This window comes from Trachurus trachurus (assembly GCF_905171665.1).
Source record: "Trachurus trachurus genome assembly, chromosome: 18".
NCBI lineage: Eukaryota > Metazoa > Chordata > Actinopteri > Carangiformes > Carangidae > Trachurus > Trachurus trachurus.
This window is the reverse complement of record NC_139909.1, coordinates 11,676,583-11,694,164: the sequence shown is the minus strand read 5'-3', so window position 1 is coordinate 11,694,164 and position 17,582 is coordinate 11,676,583. Positions and strand designations below refer to the sequence as shown.

Here is a 17,582-nt window from a genome sequence, read left to right as displayed (position 1 = left end):
ACAGCGTAGTTGGACGTCTGACAGCTGAGTCAGGGTATCCGCGGGGTCTTGAAAAGTATTAAAAGGTGATAAATCAATTTTGGGAAAATTAAGACCCTTAAAAAGTATTAAAAAGTATTTTCACAACTTTATAAAGTCTTAAATTTTGAGGGTATTTTTTTCTGAATTAGCTGTCCAAGAGTTTGAGTCCTAAAAAATATTGTGAAAGTGTGTGAATTTATTCATTTTATCAAAAAACAAAGACGAACCAGTACATAAAAAAGGAAAGAAGCTTGTTGTTTTTGTTTTTTGAGTGTTTTTTGATAAACTTTGCCTTTGATTTCTTATCCCAGCCTATTTTGAATTCTGTTGTATCATAGTTGTCTAAAGTCTTTATCACAAACTAAAACTGTTACGTTAAAAGTGTCACTGTTGTGATGTAAATGGTTACAGCTTGAAGTGGCGGTGAGGTACTGAAAAATATTGAGAAGGTCTTGAAAAAAGTCTTAAAAGGGTATTAGAATTAACTTCAAGATTCCTGTATATACCCTGTGAGTGAAATTGAGTAAAAAGAGTATAATATGGGATCTTTAATTTTTTTCCAGAGCTGTATATACAGTATGTTGTTACTTTATATGTACATATGTTAATTCAAAGTAGTACCCTAACCCATGTGTCTTTCTCCTGACCTCTGTTTCTTGTAGTGTTGGCGGAGAGGGGGCAGAGGGGGGGTGGACTATCTGATGTCAGCCTCTCACACATGGACCCGTCGACTTCCTCCCCGCTGTAACAGGCAGCCTGAGGAAACTCTAGAAAACACACACACACACACACACACACATTGCAGCATTTTCTTCTACTTCTACTTCTTGTTGAGCCTCCAGTTGTGCGAGGGGGGATGATGAGGTAACAGTGTGTGAGCTCAGCGTGTGTTTCACCGGGGAGAGGAAAAGAGAGAAAAAGCTGCTGCACGGTGGAGACAAGAAGGAAAAAACAAAAGAAGATCCACATGGAGCTGTAACAGGCAGACAGGGACCAAAAGACGGAGAATGTGAGTGAGTATTAACACAATAACAACAACAACACAGCAGCAGCGTCTGTGGTCTCACTGTGCAGGAATGTTATGTATTCAGGGCGTGCTGAGGAATGACAGAGAAGCAGCTCTCTCCTCTCACACTCAGCTCAATCACTGGAAAAACGACTTGTTCCGACTTGTAACTGTGTAGATTTTATCGTTTTGGGCTCATTTTTTACATTTTCATACTTTGCATTATGTTATATTGTTTTTTCTCCCCCCCCATAACAATCTAAGTCTACATCTGTGTTGGTGTGAGGACAGAGGATGTCAGTGCATGTCCTCGCGAGAAGCAGAGCTATTTAATTAGATTTATTGGCCAAGTCATGACTTTACATCCAGGCAGATTTACTGGAGGAGGGGGTTGGGTTTCATGCAGGGAAACCCTCAGATATAATCTCATTGATAAATTCATGCTTAAACAGTATTTTAATGTTGACACTTGTTGTGGTGGTGTGTTATAGCAACTTTAACACAAACTATCTGTCTTCACTCTCTGGAACATGTCAGAGATGTTTGAAGATGCAGATGGAGACTGGAGATGGTTAACAACTACACTTTGAGATATTAAAGTCACTTCTACCATTTAAAAATGATTGAATATAACAGATTAGTACTTGATATTTATTTGAAATGAAGAATTTATATGTTGATCTGATCCCAACCTTGAGGACAGTGGCAAGATACTATAGGTACAGCAGACTGTGGATGGTTGCAATGTACAAAAGAAAAATACATGAAATCTATCGTATTACCTTTTATAGTCCAAATGAAGTGAAGTGTTCTGAAAATGCATTGTTTTACAACAATATTGTTTATTTAAACAATTACTTTGTATTGTATTTACAAAAAAAACAATTGAGAACCGTTCTGTCTTTAGTCAAAACTGTCGCGATTTATCTTTTCTGTTGCTTATAATGCGGAACATTACAAAATAATTCCCAAAATAACTTTTATATTTTCTTAAGTGTTAAATGAGGTTTTATTGTTAAATCTGTTCTGTTATGGGAAACAGTGACATAACTTAATATGTTGAAACAAACTGTTGTGACATGGGGACAGTGACAGAGTAATTTTTTTATTGACTGGACAGTTGCACAAAATCACATGACCAAACCGGTAATAAAACTTTTAATTTTCACTATGACGTTTTTAAGGGGAAGTGTATTATTGAATACTTCCCTCCTGAATGTGTTTTTTTGTCTTAATGGTGTCTGTATCGGTCTGTAGTGAACTATTTAAAGCTAAAACAGTCTGGGACTCACTAAGGACAGTGACGTGCAGCACTTGAACCAATGAGTTTTGTTTTCAGGGACTGTAAACATCTGAAGTTTGGACCTGTTGTAACAGGAAGGGCACATGTGTAACCACCACTAGTAGCATTTACTGTAAATGTGACGTGAAGGTTGCTACTTGAACGGTCCATAATCTGCTGATGATGATCTGTGAATTTGGTTTTGTTTTTGTTTTGCAGGTTCAGCTTCAGGCTCATCTACATCTTCTCGTACAACCTCCTCCAGTTCTGCGGACACACATGGATACTGGCTAACACCATCGCCAGGTTCTTCATGTTTGGGCGAGGTGAGCTTCGTTTAAAAGCAAAACTAATGAGTTATTCTACCAAAACAGGATGGTTTTACAACTGTTTTGGCATTTAATTGGGCGTATCAAGGAGATTGTCTCCTGTCATTGACACAGCGCCCCCTGCTGGCCTGGTATTACACTACAGTATGTAACTTTACATCAACGCCTGTGGCCTCGCTATAAGAAGCTAGGTAGTGTGTTGGTCATGGCGGAGGAAGAAGAAGACGATACCAAAGAAGACGTTGATGGAGCAACAGAAGAAGACCAAGAAGAAGGGAGAGGAGACCGGACAAGAGACAATCCTGGACTGGATTTTACTGGTTGATGAGAGGTCAGAGAAAAGACACGATGGAAGGCCGATGCGATCTTCTTTCTGGACCAATCAGTGATGTCTTTGTCGGTTACGTCGGCTTCAACTTGTCAACAAATGCTGGTGTACTTCTGTTTGTGAGTGGGATTCAATCGTGACTTGAATTTCCGACAGTGCCGCTAAAGGAAATTACACTTCCGCAACTGTAGGGGGAGCCAGAGGGCGAAAAAAAAAACCAAAACAACCAAAAACAGTGGGGCATTAAAGGGATAGTTAAACATTTTGGCAAATTGGCCCATTGCCATAATCCCTATAGTCATAGCAGTAGGTTTGTTACCTTTAATTGTCGGTGCAAGCTATTTTAGAACGGCGGAGCAGAGCCGTGAGCTGCTCAGAGCTACGCTACGGAGGCTAATGGGATTTCTTGGTTTCCCTCATCAAACTCATCAAATACACAATCCAACAACTCCAAAACGCTCTGGTGGACAAGTTGTGACCTGCACATTCACCACGCTATGAGATAATAACAGAACGTGCTGATGCGCGTTCCCGTCGGGGGCAGTTTTTCAGCGAGCAGTCTCTGTATTTACCTCTAAAACAACTCTGTCTGGTAAAGTTCTGTTATTATCTCATAGCGTGGTGAATGTGCAGGTCACAACTTGCCCACCAGAGCGTTTTGGAGTTGTTGGATTGTATATTTGATGAGTTTGTTGGGTAGCTTTATTTTTTTGTTTTGTTTTTGTTTGTTTGTTTTTTCTCTGCTATTTAAAAATGTATTTACTACAATATATTTAAATACTGGTAACCTTATTGGTTCCGTTTTTTTGTTGTTTGTTTGTTTGTTTTTTTCCTCTGGTTTAGTTTAGTTTGTTCATTAGCTTGTTTGTTTGTTAGTTGTTGTTTTATGTTTGTGTTTTATGTTTTATATGGTAAAAATGCTGGGTAGCTTAATTTGGTATGTAGGACAGGCATTAATATAAGCATCATGCTTCTGCCTGTGCCTTTTCAGTCACTATTTTGTCGATAATGTTTTGTGTCGATAATGTTATTGTGTGATGCGACTGAATAAAGAATTTCAATCAATCAGTTTGATGAGGGAAACCAAGAAATCCCATTAGCCTCCGTAGCGTAGCTCTGAGCAGCTCGCGGCTCTGCTCTGCCGTTCTAAAAATAGCTTGCACCGACAATTAAAGGTAACGAACCTACTGCTATGACTATAGGGATTATACCAATGGACCTATTTGTCAAAATGTTGAACTATCCCTTTAACTCATCAGTATCAATGCGATATCTGTCCTTTATGCCAACATGTGATGATGGTTTGACGTTGCAGATGCCTTGGCCGACACCTTCTACTCCGTTGGCTTCGTCATCAGTCTCTGCCAGCTGCTCTCCAACCTCGAGCTCTTCCACATCGCCGATGGGCTCGAGAAAGCCAGACTCCTCCCTCGCTTCATCCAGGTGAGCGACCTCCTCGTTGATCCAGTCGTCTGGAGGTTTAATAATCTGAAGTTCTTCGTGTTTGTTGATGTTGTTTTTGGTCTGTTTCAGGTCATGGAGAAGAACCTGCTGCTGATCCTGGTCATCGTGCTCGAGGACCTTCAGAGTAAACCAGTCGTGTGTGTCCAGTTCTTCTTGTGGAACATTTTGGACCTTTTACGGTAAAGACATCAACACGACCATAAGGGATAGTTCACCCAAAATTGAAATTTCACTCATCATCTACTCTCCCTCATGTCGACTAAGGGCTGGGAGAAGTTTCAGAGTCCTCCGTGGCTTCTCTGAGTTATAGGGGGTCTCGGCGTAGGAGTGCATGTCCATATAACGGTTGCAAATGGATACCAACTGTCTTCGTAAGAAAAAGACACACCAAAAAACATCCAAATACCTCCATGCTGCTCGTATGTAATGTCCGTCTTGTATTGAAGCCCCGAAATGCGAAATTGTCCCGAAAAAAATTAAATAAGTCTATTTTTCAAGCTTGTTTTGTAGCGGAAGCTTCTCGAAGCTCCTCTTCCCGGTTCGTCCAAATTTGACGAACTGGGAAGAGGAGCTTCCGCTACAAACAAGCTTGAAAAATAGACTTATTTAATTTTTTTCGGAACAATTTCTCATGTCGGGGCTTCAATACAAAAGGGACATTACAGACGAGCAGCATGGAGGTATTTGGATGTTTTTTGGTGTGTCTTTTTGGACAAAGAAAAGTGAGCTCCGTTCGCTACCGTCATATGGACATGCAGTGCTGCACGGAGCCCCGCTGTAACTCAGAGAAGCCACGGAGGACTCTGAAACTTCTCCCAGCCCTTAGTCGACATGAGGGAGAGTAGATAATGAGTGAAATTTCAATTTTGGGTGAACTATCCCTTTAAAGGACAACTGATGATTGTTACTGACTGACTGTCCTGTGTGATGCAGGTATCCACACGAGCTGCTGTGTGCGATGGACACACCCTCCATCGCCATGCTGTGGACGCGCTACACACTCTGCATCCCCGTGTACGTCCTGTCAGTCGCCACTGAAGGTACAGGAACATCTTTTATTATACTACTGACCCTTCACAATAAGAGCCTTTCCTCCTCACATGAACGTATCGAAGACGTTGTTGTTGTGTAAGGGAACGTTAGTGTGTATATACAGGAAATGAGTTGGCAAAGCAGAGACGATGATAAAATGTCAGGAAGTGTGTGAGGAAAGCACATTCCAGTTCAGTGTGTAGTGTGTGTGTGTGTCCATTGCAGCCAAACACACACATCAGTGCCAGACACTGTTAGTCATCGCAGGAAACAGCTTTTACTATCAGGTTCTGACAGATAATCAATAATACGGGCAATGTCAAAAATATTTCCTGTTATATGCAACATGTTGTGTTATAAAACATATTTTCACATTACATGTTGCATTATTAAAGTTTGTGCGGTCGTTTCCTCCACGGAAATTTGGTCTCAACCTTCTCCTCTTGAGTTACAGCACTGAAAAAGTGTTTTTACAGACCACAGTGAAGTTAACCTTTGAACTTCTAGATATAAAATGTGATCAGAGACATAACAACACCTAAAATATAAAATGCAATAATGTCATTGTATTATAATGGAAGGATAATAGGGGAATTACTGTATGGAAATATTACGTAACCCTTTAATTTACAGGCCGCTAATTACATTATAATGTCAAGAAATAGGCAAGAAATAACAATTGATTGCATCATAATGTCAAGAAATAACCAAGAAATAACAATTAATTGCATCATAATGTCATGAAATAGCCAAGAAATAACAATTAATTGCATCATAATGTCATGAAATAGCCAAGAAATAACAATTAATTGGGTCATAATGTAAAGAAATAGCCAAGAAATAACAATTAATTGGGTCATAATGTAAAGAAATAGCCAAGAAATAACAATTAATTGCATCATAATGTCTAGCAATAACGGTCAACTTCAGAGTAATGTCAAAAAATATAGCCAAGAAATAACGATTGATTGCATAGAAAAAGCCAAGAAGTATCGGTCTATTGAAAAGACTTGGTGGAGAAAAAATTCTGGCCTTTCCCAAAAAATTCAAAGCATGAAAAAGCATGTGTAAGCTTTTGCCTTTATGAAAAACATGACATTACTATGAAACTGACCGTTATTTCTAGACTATTTCTTGACATTATCACATAATTAGCGGCCTGTAAATTAAATGGTTACCAAATATGACATTTTTTGGTACTAAAACGTTGTGATCTGTTTGTGTTTGTCCAGGCGTCACGCTGTACCAGGCTCTGTCGTACACTGAGCCAACTGCACTAAACTCAACCTACAACCACTTCCCTGTCGTCCTGATGATCTACCTGCCTGTTCTCGCTCTCGGTAAGACGACGTTCACGTTAACGTTCATATATACTAACTATGCAAGTCCGGTTGCGTTTCCTCTGTTTTGCTAACCCTCCTCCCGGCCATGTGCATTTGTTTTCAACAAAGCCGATGATAATAGAGCGGTAGATAACGTTATTTATCATGTAAGATATTACGATGTATATTTGTGTAGTTAAATCTGTCATAAACAAGAGATTACGGGTTACGGGGGTGCGTTTGTGTTGTGGTGCCGCTGAGACGAGAGCTGGGACACCGGGTAGGAGGTTCTGATCTAATAAAGTTGGTTTTCGGCCAATAGACGCTACATTGAAGGCAAAAAGCCTTGATTCTCTCAGTAACAAGTCACTTAACCATCACAATTCCTCCCAAATTGCTTAATAAATGAATAATCTAAATTTAATAATGGCAAAAAAAATGTTGCATAGTTCCTCTTTAAAGCAGATATCAGTGGAATGTTTTTGTTAATATAAGTCCTAAATAGTCCTATTTTCCGTCAGCAATCACTTACATGAAGTATTTCAGCCTAAACACGAGTCTCTCCGTCACTCTGCTCTGCTGTAACCCGAGGAGAAAATTTTCCTTGTGGGATACAAGTGTTATCCAATGAGGAGAGAGAACGGCATGAAGGGCTGTGTGTGCAGCCAAGGGATGCGCGTGAATGTGGTGACGTAGCACGAGGACCAATTGATGCCTGACAAGGGCGGGGGCTGCTAACTCATGGTGCGTTCAAAGAAACTCGTACTTTGTGTTTTTCCTTCCTGTGAAGTCATACCAGTTCGATCTGGTACGAGTTCACGGGTCGGAAGTTACGAGTGGCCGTTATAGGGAACTTTCACAGACAACAGGATGGTAAAAACACGAGCTACGGGTTACCTGGAACGCTACCAAGTCGTAGTTGTGACTTGAAGCTGTAACTTACGGTTTCAAAAGCCTGCCTTGAACGCAGCATTAGCCGAAACGGCCGTGAAGCTGATATCTGCTTTAAGTGTTAAAGCTTTAAGTTGTTGTGCTCTCTAGCTCCCCCTACAGTTGTGGATTGTAGCTAATTAGCTTTTACAGTGCAGTTGTAAATACAAGTCGAGAATGAGTCCCACTAACAGACAAAAGTTACATGAGCAAACTTATGTCTAGGTAACTTGCAAAAACGTTACTCACCAGTCCAGAAACAAGATGGCGTCCTTGTTTCCTCCTGTTTTTTCTCTGAGCTCTCACCAACCGGCCAGTCCAGGACTTCCCCTTGTCCAGTTCCTCTCTTTTCTTCTTCTTCCATGAACGTCTTCCTCTACCTTGACCAAAACACTGAGAACAGTGAGCTAGCTAGCTTCTTGTAGCAAGGCCACATAGATATATCTACTGTATGGAGGTCACAGGTGTTGATGTTGGTGTGACGTATTGTTGACGTGATGTGATGTGTTCAGGTGTATGGAAGCCGGGTGGGAAACCACAGTTACATAGTGACATCCCTATCATTTTAAGGTTGTTTTTTTTTTTGCACTTTTTTTTCTGGCACTTGTTAACAACTTCAGTTTAGTGGATGTATCCAAATCAGTTTCTAACAGGTGAAACAGGAATCTAGAAATTATCATTTTTATTTTCGAAAATGTTGAACGAGTCCATCAAACTAACAGAATTCAGGAGCAAAAGTTTATCAACCTCATATATATATATATTTTAAAAAACAAACAACTAATTCCTGACCTTCGACTGTAAATAAAGATGGACACATTATAGAATATAGCTGTTATTCTGTTTACAGCCATGTTTATATACGTGGCACATCATAGACACATCTGTAACGGCCTGACGTTAAATACAAAATAACCACAGACTCCATTTTGTTTAGTTTTTTAGCCGTCTTTCTAACTGTTGTCGTCCTTTCAGGAGCGTCAGTGACCGTGTGGCAGCTGCTGAAGGAGAGACAACGTCGCCTGGAGAGATGGAACAAGAAGTTGAAGAGGAAATAGACGTAAAAAATGTCCAGTCAACGGACCGTTTAGTTTCTTCCTGGAAATTCCTGGACAGTTTTTTTTTTTTTTTTTTTTTTAATTCAGTGAGTTTTGATGCGTTAAAGCAAAAAAAAAAAATCAAATTTACAACCAGACCATTTAAAAAAAATCGTTACACTTTATTTTTGTATCGTCATTAATACTGTTTGACAGAGCAGCACTTTTTTTTTGTTGTTGTAGCTGAAGCAGAGACGACAGCGGTGCAGTTTTCTTTTTCTTTTCTTCTGTGTCCACGTCCGTATGTTTACAAAATCGTTGGGAAGACTCGCCTCTGGGCCCGTTGTAACCATGGTTACAGTTACGACGTGGTCACCAGCCGTAAGCTCTGGTCCACACGGCTTTCTTCTTGAACTCAGCGGACGACTTCAAGGCCAAGAGAGCAGCTGGAGGAGAGAGAGAGAGAGAGAGACGGATAAACAGATGAAACACTCAGAAACAGAAACAGTTTGTTTCTCGCTCTTGTGGACGTGTGATGTACTTGAGGAAGAGAGAGGAGGGAGATTTGTCTTTTTGACTGTTAACTGTCGTGTGGCCAAACAAATTAAATTTTCATCTCATTTTCATCATGAATCTGAATTCTTTGTTGAACCGAACGCAGCTTTTGTCGACATGTTGCACGTTATTGTTTAGTTTTTCTTTATCAACAAGTGTCACTGTTGTCGTTGTTGTAGTTTTCAAACAAAACGAACATTGGGAAAGGATTTCTGGAGTCCAGGGTCTTTCTGATGTTTTTACATGACAGTTGAAAAAAAACAAATTATGGCCTTAATCCAACTAGAACTGGACGACTAAAGTGCATGTAAATGTGTGAATTCGACTAAGACCGGACCTCTCCAGATCCAACTTAAACACCCAAAAAATGCGATTGGAAACCGTTTTTCTTCTGCGTGTTTACGCCTTAATCTGACTGAAACTGGACAACGTATGTGTGCGTGCTAGACGAGACAAAATGGAACACAGAAGTCGGCCCGAACCTGGCCAAAAACAAAACAAAACAAAACAAAACAAAAAAACGCCTGGGCTGATGCGTCGAGTCAGTGCATTTCACACAATACAACCAGTGAGAAGATGTGTTTTATGTACAGTATATACAGTGGGGAAAGTAAGTGTTTGATACCCTGCTGATTTTTGGCCTTATTTCACTTGATCAAATGTAAATTAATTTATAACCTTGATATGATGATATTATTTCAGGATTGTTTTGGTTGATTTTCTGTCTTTTTCTGTTAAAATAAACTTACCATATAAACTATAGACCGTCCATTTCTTTGTGGGGGAGCAAACTTACAAAAACAGAAGGGGATCAAATACTTATTTTCCTCACTATATATACATACAAAAAAGGAAGTCTGACCCGACCCGAGTCATTTGTTTATATTTTCAGCCCAGACAGGTGCGACCGGTCTGGAACTGTAGCTGAGAGTTATTTATTTCCATCTTTTTACTCGGTGACAGAAAAGACGATCGGAAAAGGGGTTTGTATGAAACGACGCATATCGCCACGTAGTGTTGAGGAGAAGGACACCGTCAGTTATTTGATTTTTCCTGTTGCATGTAAACTGGGACAACGAAAGAACTCCGAAGAGACCGATCTCTGGATTCATGTTCATCAACAGGAGCGTGTGTCATGTGACCTGTGAGGCGTCCTGTAGAGTTACTGTTAGAAACTCTCCTGTGTTTGTGTGTCTCAGTATTTTAGAGACGATTTAGGGATGTCATGATTACTTTTTTTTTCACAATTAATCGTGGTATTAAACGCCACAATTAATTAATCGTAAAGATTCCTAAATACCGTTACTTCCCAAAAAAGATTGTCTGAACCATATCGACAGATGTGCGCCAAAATAAAGGTAAATGCTCAGATACTGGTCAATTTAACGTAACATTGAATTGGTAGAAATTTAAATAGTGTCATTTGTATTAAAAAAAACAAAACAAAATAAAAAACGATTCAAATAAATGTAAACATTTGGTATAGATGATCATTTATGACCAGAATATTTCAAACACTTCCCCTGGGGATTAATAATTGGTCATATATTAATAGATAATTACTACTTATAATACTTATATTTTATAATTAGTAATGTATATTTTGACTATATTTGATTTTACACATTCATAGTGTTGTGAAATTAATTAATGCATAATAATCGTGATAATCGTTAGCTACACCGTGATTATTTCTCCGAAAATAATCGTGCCAAGAAATTTTATAATCGTGACATCCCTACTTCAGACACACGTGTTGTATTCATGTGTGTGTGTGTGTGTGTGTGTGTTGTTCACCTTTGGCTGTGCTGATGGTCGTCGTCGACACGCTGTGGTCAGGAGCTTCTGTGATGCTGAAGAGCCAGTCGATGAACTGAAACACACACATAAACACTTGTCGTCTTAAACTAAATCCCATCCTGAAATAAATGATTTGACCAGAACGTGCAGCGACACCGACCTTCTGTATCTGCCCGCTCCACGGCTCCTTGTCCAGAAGCAGAGCCAGGCTGTGGGGCAATCCCAGCAGGCACTGGGGCAATGCACCGTCACAGAGCGACTCCTCTCCGTAGAGACGGTGTCGCAGAGCTCCGGGTTTGGCGTTCGCTTCCCATGGAAACCACTTGGCCCGGACGCCGTAGAGGAGCGGCATGAGGTGGTCACCCCAGGAAACGACCGCGGCGGCAAAAACCTGGAACAGGAAATCTGTGGCCTGAGGAGAGAGGAAAGAAAAAGAGGTAAATCGACTTAACACCGGGAAAAATAATATTTCTTGGAGTCTGTTAATACAGATAAAAAGGTGAAAGATTAGGCCAAGAAATACAGTATACACACAACTCTGGCCAATTATGCTTCTGGAAAACAAAGGTTACACACGAACCTCCACACAAGACCTTCTCTTCTCTATTCAAAATCAACAGTTTCCGACTCCCCCTGTAACTTTTTGGACTAGAGGAGTGAGATTCTGGTGGTCCGACAGACATTTATCCGTGTTCAGTTTGTGTTCGATCATTTTCAAATTTTTTTTTTTTGCCTCCCCCAACAAAAACCCTCCTTCTTTTCCTCCAACACCGGATTAATCAACAAATTCACGTTTTGTGCTTCCCCGGGGTTATTATAATCAACTAAAACTAAAACTAGCAGTGAAAAATTATTTAGGAAACTGAAATAAACATAAAAATGACTGTTTTTCCAAAAATGAAATTTAGGAAACTGAGATAAAAAAGTAAAACTGAAAAACTAAAAAAAAGAAAAGAAAAAAAGAATGGAGAACATTTTTTAAACTCCTTAACGGCAGTTGCAGCCGGTGCAACAACGCGCTCAGGCTGCAGCGACGGCACGATTCATCCTATTAGATGTTTTTCTACCACTTGAATGAGTTTAGAAACATTATTTTAAAGACATGCTATGTAAAAATGTCTTCTCACTAGCGGTGACGTTGTAAATCGCAACCAACTGAATCGTATTCTTTTTTTTTTTGCATATATATTTTAATTGAAAGTTTAAATAATAGAAATAAACATTTTTGGTGGTGTACAGACGTCGTAAATCTCAGTAGTCCAGAGGGAGGGGAGGGGGGAAACAGTTTGTAGGCAATTGAGGACCAGGCGTATACAGTCTGTATGAGCTCAAACTCACCCTTAAGACACTTAAGTTCTCTGGAAAGAGGGTAGCCTGCCCTGCGTATCATATTAATTATCTCTCTCCATAAGAGCTGTTCCTCATTACACTTTTCCAGAAGATTAGAAGCAGCTCCCTCCAAAGAAACCATCCAACCATCTTCCCATTTCCAGATGGTCAGCATTTTTCCAATTGGTAGCGATGAGTCTTTGGCCGTCATACATCCAGTTATTATAATTTGTTTGTGATCATTGGGCCAAGATCCAGAGGCCATATAATTCAATAGACAAGGTGTTGCACTGCATTCAACGGAATCGTTTTTTTTATGCTTCATTCATTCATTCAGAAAGACGGACGACAGCCGCTGCACGTAACGGGATGAACTAGTGGAAAAATAAAAGCTCACCAGAACACTCGATGGAGTTAATTACTAATTAATGAAACACATAGTTTTGAACAAATTACTAGATTTTTGCAAACAGACAACAAGAGAAGTTAGACACTGGGGCTTTAAGGTCAAGAAACTACAGTGTTGCTTTTAAAAACTCTTCTGCCTGTGCAAGATAAAGGATCGGACGCCTGCAGCGTGGCCTCGGGGGGTCGGGAGGGAAGACGAAGTAAAAAACCAGTTTGGGTGTGAAACTGTTGAAGAGGAGGAGACGCCTCCGCTGCAGCGTTCCCACCAACTTCTGGAGCGACTAGTTGTTCCACCTGAAGACGTGTCGACACCGACGACCTTCAGGCTACAACACACACACACACAGCTCCTAACATGTAACATCTCAGGTAACACACACACACACACACACACACACACACACACACACACACACACACACACACACACACACACACACACACACACACACACACACACACACACACACACACACACACACACACACACGGCTGAGGAACTCACCAGTTTGACATCTCCACATGTGACCGGTGTCGCTCCGTAGGCGACGTTCCGGACGTGGCCCATCAGCTCCAGGAGCCACTCGGTCCGCCGGGACACGTCTGGAAAAACACACAGGAGGAGGAGGAGGAGGAGCTGGTTCAGGAGCCTCCTACAGGCCGGACTGAGGCCACGCAGCCATGCATTCATTCAATCATGCATTCATTTATTCATGCATTTATTCATTCATGCATTTATTCATCCATGCATTTCTTCATCCATGGATTTATTCATTCATGCATTTATTCATTCATTCATGTGTTTATTCATTCATTCATGTGTTTATTCATTCATTCGTTCATGCGGTCATTCATTCATGCATGTATTCATGCATTTATTCATTCATGCAGTCATTCATTCATGCATTAATTCATTCATTCATTCATGCATTTATTCATTCATGCATTTATTCAGTCATTCATTCATGCATGCATTTAATTCATTCATGCACTTATTCATTCATTCATTCGTGCATTTATTCATGCATTCATGCAATTATTCAGTCATTCATTCATGCATGCATTTAATTCATTCATTCATGCATTTATTCAGTCATTCATGCATGCATTTAATTCATTCATGCACTTATTCATTCATTCATTCGTGCATTTATTCATGCATTTATTCAGTCATTCATTCATGCATGCATTTAATTCATTCATGCACTTATTCATTCATTGCATGCATTTAATTCATTCATTCGTGCATGCATTTAATTCATTCATGCACTTATTCATTTATTCATGCATTTATTCATTCATGCATTTATTCATCCATGCATTTCTTCATCCATGGATTTATTCATTCATGCATTTATTCATTCATTCATGTGTTTATTCATTCATTCATGTGTTTATTCATTCATTCGTTCATGCGGTCATTCATTCATGCATGTATTCATGCATTTATTCATTCATGCAGTCATTCATTCATGCATTAATTCATTCATTCATTCATGCATTTATTCATTCATGCATTTATTCAGTCATTCATTCATGCATGCATTTAATTCATTCATGCACTTATTCATTCATTCATTCGTGCATTTATTCATGCATTCATGCAATTATTCAGTCATTCATTCATGCATGCATTTAATTCATTCATTCATGCATTTATTCAGTCATTCATGCATGCATTTAATTCATTCATGCACTTATTCATTCATTCATTCGTGCATTTATTCATGCATTTATTCAGTCATTCATTCATGCATGCATTTAATTCATTCATGCACTTATTCATTCATTGCATGCATTTAATTCATTCATTCGTGCATGCATTTAATTCATTCATGCACTTATTCATTTATTCATTCATTCATCTATTCATGCATTTATTCAGTCATTCATTCATTCATGCATGCATTTAATTCATTCATTCATTTATTCATTCATTCATGTGTTTATTCATTCATTCATGTGTTTATTCATTCATTCGTTCATGCGGTCATTCATTCATGCATGTATTCATGCATTTATTCATTCATGCAGTCATTCATTCATGCATTAATTCATTCATTCATTCATGCATTTATTCATTCATGCATTTATTCAGTCATTCATTCATGCATGCATTTAATTCATTCATGCACTTATTCATTCATTCATTCGTGCATTTATTCATGCATTCATGCAATTATTCAGTCATTCATTCATGCATGCATTTAATTCATTCATTCATGCATTTATTCAGTCATTCATGCATGCATTTAATTCATTCATGCACTTATTCATTCATTCATTCGTGCATTTATTCATGCATTTATTCAGTCATTCATTCATGCATGCATTTAATTCATTCATGCACTTATTCATTCATTGCATGCATTTAATTCATTCATTCGTGCATGCATTTAATTCATTCATGCACTTATTCATTTATTCATTCATTCATCTATTCATGCATTTATTCAGTCATTCATTCATTCATGCATGCATTTAATTCATTCATTCATTCATTCATGCATTTATTCAGTCATTCATCTTTTTTTTTTTTTTTTTTCTTAAAGCTTAGTGGTTCATGTTTTTTGTTCTATTGGGATTATCTGTTTGTCCTGTGTTTTTTCATTTTAAAAAACAATAAACATATATATATATATATGTGTCTATCCTGTATATTATATATTTTGAAGCTTCTTCTCTGACTTGTGTTGGCGCTGGTTGCCAGGCGACACTGGTAAAACGTCTGCAGGAGGATCCAGCCGACTCGGCGGCTCGGCCAGCCGCGGAGAACGCCGGCGATGATGTCGTTGAGGCCGAGCAGCGGCACGCGGCCCTGAGCGGTGAGGAAGGCCAGGACGAAGCACGTCTTCTCCATCTGAGGCTGAGAACAGGAAGCAGGAATTTAAATACCTGGAGTTAAAGATGCCATCTGTAAATTTGTATTTAGCTTTCAAAAAAAAGAAAAAAAAACTACACTGTTGCCCATAAAGTTGGAATAAAATATATATATTTTTTGTCTCTACTCATGAAATGATTGTAACAATGTGATTTATTCTTGATAGATAAAGTGTAAATCTTCTCAAAACTGGTAACTGTGACTATGTAGTAAGTAAGTTAGTGTGTAATCATTGGTGAAACCTTATTACTGATGTGTATAAATAGGAATATGAAGAGGAATGTGTCTGAAAACATTATTATAGTATGTTATTATATGTTATATTATATTAATATTTATGTGCGGCAGTGTTACAGTGCTGTGAAAAAGTATTCCCGATTTCTTACCTTTTTGCATATTTGTCAGTCACACTTAAATGTTTAAGATCACAATTTTTTTATATTAGACAAAGATAACCCAAGTAAACATAAAATGCAGTTTTTAAATGATAGTTTCATTTATTAAGGGGGAAAAAAGCGATCCAAACCTTTCTAAACCTGTGTGAAAAAGTAATTGCCCCGCCTTGTTAAACCATGAATCAACTGTAATAAATCTGATTTATTGGAAAGCTGAGCTCAGTTTCACTGTCCACACCCAGACCTGATAGACCTGACCTCAATAAATCAAATCCCTTCAATAGAACCTGTTTGAGTGAAATGAAGGAGGCTGAGAGAAAAACAACCAACACACGACGCTGCTGCGATCTAAAGAAATTCATGAAAAGATGAAATAACAAAGGAAAGGAAGGGGGCAAATACTTTTTCACAGCTCTGTAGCAGCTGCATTCAGATCTCAGGGCCGTCCCTGACCAAAATGGGGCCCTAAGCGAAAATTTTTTGTCGGGCCCTCCTATAATCGATTATAATGCAAACTACAACCACTAATACTGGCAGTTTAGCAGTTCTATACTTATACCGGTACTAATATTAATAAAAAAAAAACTATTGCTATTGCTATCTATTATTTCTATTATTGTCATTATTAACATCATTATTATTATTATATAGGCTACAACTAAAGTCCTAATAAAACATACTAATTCAGCACCAAAGAGACTTATATTTCAAAATGTAGCTACATTCAAATGTAGTTCCTTCTGTCAACCAAAGTATCAAATACACTCATTTCTATCAATATTTATCTCTAATATCTCCTCCAAAGCTGCCTGTCATAGATTAAATTCACCAACAGATTCTTGTGTGGAGATCAAATAGATTATAAAGTTTAGCCAAAAATACGACCAACAACTGATAAATCTACCACTGCCTTTCAACAGAGGTGAATGCATATGCGGACAAAGGTGTTAAAGCAGAAGTGAGTGATATATTTGTGTTAATATAAGTCTTAAATAGTTATATCTTCCCACAGCAATCACTTACATAGAGTGTTTGGTCTGAAACACGGGTCTGTCAGTCCCTCTGCTCTGCTCTGAGCCGAAGAGAAAACATTTATCGTATCCTACAGTTTTTATCCAATGAGGAGAGAGAACGGCATGCAGGGCTGTGTGTGCAGCCAAGGGACGCCGTGAATGTGGCGACGTAGGGACGAGGACTGTTATGGTGCGTTCAAGGAAACTCGTATTTTTCCGACCGTGAAGTGGTACCAGTTCGATCTGGTACGAGTTCACAGGTCAGAAGTTACGAGTGGCCGTTATAGTGACTTTCACCGGTAAAACAGGTCGGAAAAACACGAGTGGGTTGCCTGGAACGCTACAAAGTCGTAAGTTGTGACTTGAAGCTGTAATTTACGATTTCAAAAGCCTGCCTGGAACGCAGCATTAGCGAAAACGACCGGATCGCTTACTTCTGCTTTAACAAGA

The 17,582-nt window shown here is 39.0% G+C and overlaps 2 protein-coding genes across 4 annotated transcripts in view; one reads left to right on the top strand and one right to left on the bottom strand.

The window, feature by feature from the left end:
- Window positions 1-872: 872 nt before the first annotated feature.
- On the top strand, window positions 873-8,834 carry hacd4 (3-hydroxyacyl-CoA dehydratase 4). Of its 2 annotated transcripts, XM_083993441.1 has the most exons (7): window positions 873-1,030; window positions 2,529-2,635; window positions 4,282-4,409; window positions 4,500-4,609; window positions 5,364-5,470; window positions 6,695-6,802; window positions 8,690-8,834. In XM_083993441.1, coding segments are annotated over exons 1-7 (645 nt in total). In that variant the 5' UTR covers window positions 873-1,028; the 3' UTR covers window positions 8,773-8,834. The 2 variants fall into 2 exon arrangements, with proteins under 2 accessions (XP_083849567.1, XP_083849566.1); XM_083993440.1 differs by having other exon boundaries at window positions 4,282-4,609.
- An 89-nt stretch (window positions 8,835-8,923) lies between these two features.
- The window catches only part of focad (focadhesin), a 51,154-nt gene continuing 42,495 nt past the window's right edge, over window positions 8,924-17,582 (bottom strand). For both annotated transcript variants that reach the window (XM_083993429.1, XM_083993430.1), the window contains 5 exons: window positions 15,532-15,709; window positions 13,349-13,446; window positions 11,267-11,518; window positions 11,104-11,179; window positions 8,924-9,197 (listed from right to left, as the gene is read on the bottom strand). In XM_083993429.1, the coding sequence (XP_083849555.1) occupies window positions 9,124-9,197; window positions 11,104-11,179; window positions 11,267-11,518; window positions 13,349-13,446; window positions 15,532-15,709 (678 nt within the window). In that variant the 3' untranslated portion in view covers window positions 8,924-9,123. The remainder of the gene's footprint in view (window positions 9,198-11,103; window positions 11,180-11,266; window positions 11,519-13,348; window positions 13,447-15,531; window positions 15,710-17,582) is intronic.